Source organism: Arachis stenosperma, chromosome 9 (assembly GCF_014773155.1).
Source record: "Arachis stenosperma cultivar V10309 chromosome 9, arast.V10309.gnm1.PFL2, whole genome shotgun sequence".
Classification (NCBI taxonomy): domain Eukaryota; kingdom Viridiplantae; phylum Streptophyta; class Magnoliopsida; order Fabales; family Fabaceae; genus Arachis; species Arachis stenosperma.
The window spans coordinates 94,664,526-94,672,564 of NC_080385.1; the positions used below are offsets into that span (position 1 = coordinate 94,664,526).

Sequence of the window (8,039 nt, forward strand, 5' to 3'; positions counted from 1 at the left end):
TGGTTGTAATAAGGTAAACTTGTTGCTTGTAGTAATTTCAGAACTTTTATATGGTAATGATGATGAAGATGCTTTTACAACCCATGACATAGTCATAGGCCTTAATGATAATGCTTTTGCTGGTAAAAGAGTAATTGATAATTGTTTTTCTTATTTTTGGTCAAAAGGCTAACCATAATCTTCACTGAAAATTGTTTTTTGATTTATTTTTCCCTTGCGAAAATTTTCGAGTAAGAATTTCAGGGAGTGAATTTAGTTCGCCCTTTATATGTTCAATAGTAAAATCAAAACATGATAGAATAGCCTGCCACCTTGCAATTATATGTCATAAGTTGTAAAAGCATCTTCATCATCATTACCATATAAAAGTTCTGAAATTACTACAAGCAACAAGTTTACCTTATTACAACCATGAGATCTGTACAAAATCCAACCATTGAAAGAACAATTTTCATATTATGAAAAACCTAATCCCATTAGAATATTAACCAATGGAAAGGACTGGTTCAAAAAAGATAGAAAAACCTATACAAAATCATTTTCTCAAACACTTTTCATTACATTCCTACCAACTTACAAAAAATCAAAAATTTTATGAATTCATATTAGTAGACACCGGATTTATCGAATTAACACATTATAAGGATCCTAATACTAAACAGCCCATTTATTCGAAGATATAAATCATGAAGATATTATCCTTAAAAGAGTGAAAATTACTCCTATATCAATCTAAGAGTTTCTCATTGAAGTTTGAACCCCAAAATTATACTTACTATGATGATCAAGAATCGTGGAATCATATGTTATACCTAGCACGAAGTCCTCACTCTTGGTTCATCTGGTTCAGAAAAAAGAATATCATTACAATTTTTAAAATGATTCCAATCATGGTTTCAGATCTTTGGACCACTAAAGAACTTCTTCCCAAAAGAAGCCAGTTTGACTTATGAATGTTTTAAAAATAAATCATCATTCCTATTCGAATACAAATTCATATCATTCATAGCAGCCATGGAAATTAGCTGGATCTTAACATGGGAATATGACTCAGTAGCATTTGAAGAATATCCCAGCATACAATATTTAGTAAGGGTAATAAAAATCAAATAGTGGAACAAATATGATTTGAATTTATTAAGAAAAACAGCCATTGATCAGTGGTTAACAGCTTCACAAAAACACCCTGTCATATCAGCTACGAGCAATAATGTTAACGAATATAAAAAAGAATCTCTATTCTTAGAACAGAAACAACAAATTATGGCAACCCTAACAGCAACAACATTAGAAAAAAATATCCAGAACTCATTACAAGCAATCTAGTCCAGCTCATTACTTTAAAGACTCTCAAGACCCTTTTGAAATGTAATAGAAAAGTAATAAGAACCATATATGAAAATAATGTAAAAGTCCAGTAAAAAAAATGATCTTTGTAAAAAAAAATGCAAATAATAAATGTCGTCAAAACAGCAAAAGCAAACAGTAAATGTCGGCAAAACAGTAAATGTCGGCAAACAGTACTGTCGGCAAATAGTAACCAAATAGTAATCACTTGAGATTTATAAATACTAAAAGCCTCATTCACTTAAGGATCATAAAAAACTTGAAAGCTCTAAAACTCTCTTTATTCTTATAGTCTCTTACCTCAAAGATTTTCTGAAATATTTGTAATCATCTTTAAGATTGTATCAACTTTACAACAAATAATAGTACAAGTTCATCTCTGTAAGCTTACTATCTTATTCCTTTTTTTCTTGTAATCATTATTCTTTATTATTTTAGTTATTATTTATATGCTTATAATATGAACGAATTTCAAAAGAAACTTGTTTCTTTAAAGCTTATTAGAAGAAAAATAAAAATAAGAATGATGGCAATAGGAATGAAAATAAGAAGACTAACAATTGAATCTTTAGAATTAACAGTATTAATAGAAAGTTAAAGAAAAAATAATCAAAATTAGAAAATTGATAAGTAATACTAAAATCATTAAATCTTAAGAAGTGTTAAAGAAAGTATTAAAAATAAAAGAATCTATAAAACTAGACAAATAATTCATAGAGTAAAAATGATGCATTTACAAAAAATATTACAACTGGTATCAATTTTTCAAGTTAAAATAATTCAACCTTTACAAGAATTTTTACAAGTTATATATATATGGATTAGCTCTTGTTAACTATTGAATGATGATTAATGACTAGGATAAAAAGTCTTTATTCTCAATCCTTACCAAGAATGTCTCTTTTTATTAGCATATGTTATCTTTAGTTGTTACCTTTATTTTTTTGCCATTTATTTTTTTGCGTCTTTTATCAACCTAACCCCCTTTTGACCTCATAACCAATAATTGAGTATTCGATTGTGATAAATTTCGTTTTAAGTTACAAATCATTATTTATGATCCCCGCAGATACTGATGCGGGTTTCATTTGATGGATGAAAATGAAATTGAAGTTATAACTAGCGGATGCTCTAACAGTTACGGACAATCCACACGCAGATTTAAATTTTGTGTGGTGAGTGTGTGTTGCACTGAAGAAGAAGAGGAAAGCAGAAAAGAAAACAATGGCTTCAGCTTGGCTTCATCTCCGTCCTCCTCTCTCTAAATTGTCTCAGCAGAGAGCACACCAAATTACTTCCCTGACCTCACTCAAATTCACCACTTCCACCAAAACCAACTTCATCACGAAACCTCTCTCAGTGCGCTTCGCCTTAACCCAGTCTGACTCCTCCAATTCCAAATCCATCGAACCTGATCCCTCCGCGCTTCTCCAACATATTGCCGTAAGCCCTTCATTTTCTCAATTTCTTTATTTCTCGCTTTAAACTCTTTCTTTTCTGTTTTATATGAGTTTAGGTGCCTTAATTTCCCTCGCGTTTCCGTTGCAGGACAGTTTTGATCTTCCTTCTGATTACTTCGCTCAGCTTCCCCGGGATCTTCGTTTGGATGTGAGTGCCCTCGACATCATTCCTTCTCTCTGCACTCTACACGCTGCTTTTTTATTTATTTATTTATTTTTGACATTTTATTGATTAAATAACAGCAAATTAAATAAATAAATGTTCCTTTCGAGTTGTATTTGTGATTTGTGCAGCTGAACGACGCCGCATTCGATCTATCAAAGGGACCAGTCTTGGACGAGGTTGGTACTTAAATACTATTCACTGTTTATCCTTTTCAAGAGCAAAGCAAAGCATACAAGTAGAATTCATTGATCAAACATAAGGGTAGAATTTTAAACAACCCCCCCCCCCCCCGGGGAGTCTTATTTTATGCTAAAATTTCCATCTTTGAATTACAAATTCACCGTCCGAAATATTGATTCAGGGGTAAAATAGAGAAGATAACATTCAGAAGGAAGCTCAAACTACGTTCTCATTATAACAGTTTACAATTACTTATGCCTGTAATTGATACTACTTTCTCGTATTGCCAAGCTCAACGCTACTAACCACCAAAAAGACAAAAGTTCAACTCTACTAACTGTAAATTAAAAAGGTTAAACTTTACTAATATAGGATAATTAGACCTATTATACCTGTTACAAGTTATGTTGAAGCATTTGAGTTTTACAAAAAATCACATGTATCCCCGTTAATCAATTTTTGATTGCTTCTTATTCTATTGTGTTTGGTACTTTGGTGTATTTACCAATTCAGAATAGAATGGATAGTCTTTGATTCTCGATCCCACTTCTGATAATGGCGTATTTATTTAATGGGGAATAATGTACTTACTCAGTGTGGGCAAGAGTTGGGGGAAATACTGCTAAACATCACCCGGGCATGGGAACGTGGCGACACGTCAGCTTCCTGCTCTTTATTGACCAAGCTTCCTTCTATGGAGGAGAATTTGACAGGCAGTGCCAAATCAGGTAAGCCCATAGATGAATAACAAAAGATATCAATGTGGTTTTTGATAGGATGATCGTCCAAACAACCTCCTCACTACGAAATAAAGGAGGGCATGGCTTGAAGTTGAAGGTCTCTTTGTTCTCTTTGTTGCTTAGCACTTGGCAAGCGGTTGGTATCTGCTGGAAGAAGGTTCCAGTCAATGGGTCAGTATGGCCAAGGTGAGCCACAAAAGGTATTAACACTTCAAAATTGTGCTGATGGGTCAGGCTTCAATAATCTTTATCCTTAAGTGAATAAAAAAAATGGTTGACATTTTTGGGTGAATAAGTGACTGATATTTAATCAGAATGAAGCATTCTGGGTTTTGCTCTTTTCTCAGTTCTTTTAGTGTTAATGATGTTCTCGTTTGAAACATGTATTTGTATCAAATTTAGGATATTAGGCTAATATTAGGACCGAAAGAGAAAGGCCTGGAAAGTAGGTACCATAAAGTGTTTCTCTGTAATCAGTTCCTTGTTTGATTTTAGCAATGTTTGGTTTTTGTTATGTTTCTCTGAAATCACTCTTGCAAATATCTTTGATTATAAGCTGTTTTGTTCACAAAATAAGCTAATGCAACCATACAAAGCATTGAAGTGTATTGATAGATGAGGATTAGCACTTACTACCATACAAGTCACGGTGCAAAGATGTATCAAAATATGATACTGACAGATAAAAGCCAATGAATGAGCAGTATTAGTTTTTGTCTGATGACACACTATATGGCAATGTTTAACCATCATAGATTGCAAAAGCAATGATCACAGCTGGGAAAGCTCTATCAGCTATTTCAACTTCTGCAAGAATAGATGAACAACCGAAAGAAGCAGCCAGGATGCTGAAGGTCAGAAATTTATTACTTCCAGTTTCTGAATAAGAAACTATTACTGTTAAACTGCAAAATCAGTAATTCCTTTGGCAACTGCAGTTCGGAGAATTGCAGCTTGAAATAACACCAGACAACGCTAATATCGGTGCGGTAATTGGAGTTGTTTTTGGGTATGTTTTGCACATTAAACTTTTTTATCTTTCATTATAAGAAATAAGGCTGACATCAGGAGAACCCAGTTCTTGTATAATTTGTTTCAACTTTTAACACAGGATCCTTTCATTTGAAATAGCTAATGGAATTGAAAACATTCCAGAGAGTTCCTTGCAGTACGCAAATGACAATGCACTGCTGCTCGCTAAGGTGCTTTAAAATAACTTCTCACTCAAAGTATAGGTTCACATGGTTTTGTTAATTGTTAAACTCTATTCTAATTTCTGATGCCGAAAATTTGCAAATATTTGCTGTATTTCATATAGTCTTTAAGGGGAGCCTTGCTTGCTCTATTCTACTGTTCCACGGTCCTGTCTGCATTCACAACAGTTGGGCTTGTTCTACTTGGGATACAACTAAGATCAAAGAAAGATTGAGCTTCTCAGTTTTGCTTCTAGTTGTATGTGGTGGTGGGGTAATAGAGATGCACTATTAGGTTCTTTCGTAGAATACAATCATTGTAAAGTTACAAACTCATCATATAGTTGCGAAAACCACACTATAGCTATATGTATTCTGTTTAATGTAAAATTTAATACATATTATATGGTCTAGTTTGGATTTTTAATAGTATTTATTATTTTTTATATTTTATATAAAAATATTTTTTTAATAGAAAAAACAAGTTTTGTTTGGATAGCAAATATAAGTACTTTTTCTAATCAGTCCTACTATATATACAAGCTTTTTTAACAAACAAGTTCAAACAAGTTAACCTTAACCCAACAAAACTCACATAAAGCGTATGTGAAATCACGTTATTCTGCTTCGTGTTTCTTCTTCTTACTTGTGTCCCGCATTCCTCCTCCAACGTTTGTGTCCCGCATTTTTCCTCCTCCTCCGCCTACTCTTTTTTCTTTGCGATCCTTCTTCTTCTTTGCGTGTTTCATCCTCTTTGTCGTTTTTTTTATTGCTGCTGTTGTTGCTGCATTTTTTTTCCTCCTCTTCTTTCTATTGATTTTGCAACATTATGTATTTTTTTATTCTTTGTTTGATTTTTTTCTCTAAAAAAGAATTATGGATAAATGAAATAAGAAGCTGAAGAAAAAGAAGCAACAGAAGATGAGGAGGAGGAAGAGGAAAAGTTTTAAATTATGCAGAACTTATCAAAATAAAAATATACTGAAATTTCTTAACAATAACACAAATTTCTTAATTTTTACACCAAAATTTTGCTACAAGCGCACAAATATTTTCATTAATGAATTTTTTCTTCATTTTTTTATAGAAAATGACAAATCGATCCCTAACTTTTTGGTCTGCGGACATTTAAATTCTTGAGAACTTAAAAATATATCTAAGTCCCTGACCTCTTCAAAATTTGGACGTATTGAACCCTGAGTATAATTTGTCCAATTTTAAAAACTCTCTCACGTGTGCATCGGTATCAATCAGGTCAATATAACAGGAGTCACGTTTAATTTTTTCGTTGAGTCTGACAGACCCAAATGAATATGAGGGATCAATATGTCCAGATTTTGAAAAAGTCAGGGATTTAAATGTATTTTCAAATCTTTGAGAACTTAAATGTCTGTAGATCAAAAGGTCAAGGACCTATTCATCCTTTTCTTTTTTATTTCTTTATTTCTTTTAGTTGAATGAATGTAGGAATTTTTTTATTTAAATTAAATAAATATAATATTTACCGATTTAAATAAGCGTGCAGGTATTTACCGAAATACGTTTCTAGTTGCATCTCAGATACAGTGAGAAAAACCCAAAAAATGAACATATCTCGAATGCACTGACCCCATTCGAGATATGACTGGCATGCCCCGTATCACAGAACGGGGTTAGTGCATCCGAGATATGTTCATTTTTTGGTTTTCCCCACTGTATCTGAGATGTGACTAGAAGCGTATTTTGGTAAATACTTGCACGTTTATTTAAATCGGTAAATATTATATTTATTTAATTTAAGTAAAATTATGAATGTAGATTCATCCTCTTCCAAGTAATTTTACAATTTTATGTGTTTCTTCTTCTTTTTTGTTTGATTTTTTTGTTTTTATTTTTGTTAAGAGAGTAAAACAATATGAGTTCAAAAAGACATGCATAAAATATTACCAGAAGCACTAGAACAAATTCTATAGCCGTCACAAGAAATCGATGAACAAAATTCCTGATAAATGGACAAAACAGTTGCAAATCACTCAAATATATACAAAATAATATCAGAAGTACAATAACAATATTTTGTTGTCTAGTTACAAGATAAAGAGGATGACAGCAACAAGTGCACCTCAATTTACATGAAATACACCAAAAGACATACTTAGTACACCGAAACACAAACCAAAATATACAGCTATTATTTTTTTATTACATCATACAATATGAATTAAAAAAGTCATGAAACTCAATGAAACATGAATAAAATGATACCAGAAGCACTAGAACGAAATTCTATGATTTGTTACAAGAAATTGATGAACAAAATTCTTGATAAATAGACAAAAAACAATTGTAAATCACTCAAATATGTACAAATAACATAAGAACACAATAAAAATATTATGTTGTCTAGTTACAGCATAAAAAGGACAACAGCACTAAGTACACCTCAATTCACACGAGATACATCGAAAGACAAACAAAATACACCGAAATACAAACCAAAATACACAGCTATTATTTTTTTTATTACATTATACAATGCGAGTTTAAAAAGACATGCAACTCAATGAAACATGAATAAAATAATACCAGAAGCACTAAAACAAAATTCTATAGTTTGTTACAACAAATTGATGAACAAAATTCTTGATAAATGGATAAAAACAGTTGTAAATCACTCAAATATGTACAAAATAACATCAGAAGCACAATAACAATATTCTGTTATCTAGTTATAGCATAAAGAGGACAACAACAACAAATACACCTTAATTCACAAGAAATATACCAAAAGACAAACAAAATACACCAAAACACAAACCAAAATACACCACTATTATTTTTTATTATATCATACAATGTGTGTTCAAAAAGACATGCAACTTATTTCTTTCTTTCTTTTAGTTGAATGAATGTAGATTCATCCTATTCCAAGTAATTTTTCAGTATTATGTGTTTCTTTTTCTTCTTTGTTAGA

At 31.7% G+C, this 8,039-nt stretch overlaps 1 protein-coding gene across 1 annotated transcript; it reads left to right on the forward strand.

Annotated features, from left to right (window-relative positions):
* Positions 1-2,346: 2,346 nt before the first annotated feature.
* On the forward strand, positions 2,347-5,513 carry LOC130950595 (uncharacterized). The gene is made up of 9 exons (XM_057879145.1): positions 2,347-2,790; positions 2,896-2,955; positions 3,102-3,149; positions 3,749-3,881; positions 4,017-4,093; positions 4,649-4,747; positions 4,832-4,902; positions 5,005-5,095; positions 5,212-5,513. Exons 1-9 carry the CDS (start codon positions 2,572-2,574, stop codon positions 5,320-5,322), a joined length of 909 nt encoding a protein of 302 aa, XP_057735128.1. The 5' UTR covers positions 2,347-2,571; the 3' UTR covers positions 5,323-5,513.
* The last annotated feature ends 2,526 nt before the right edge of the window (positions 5,514-8,039 follow it).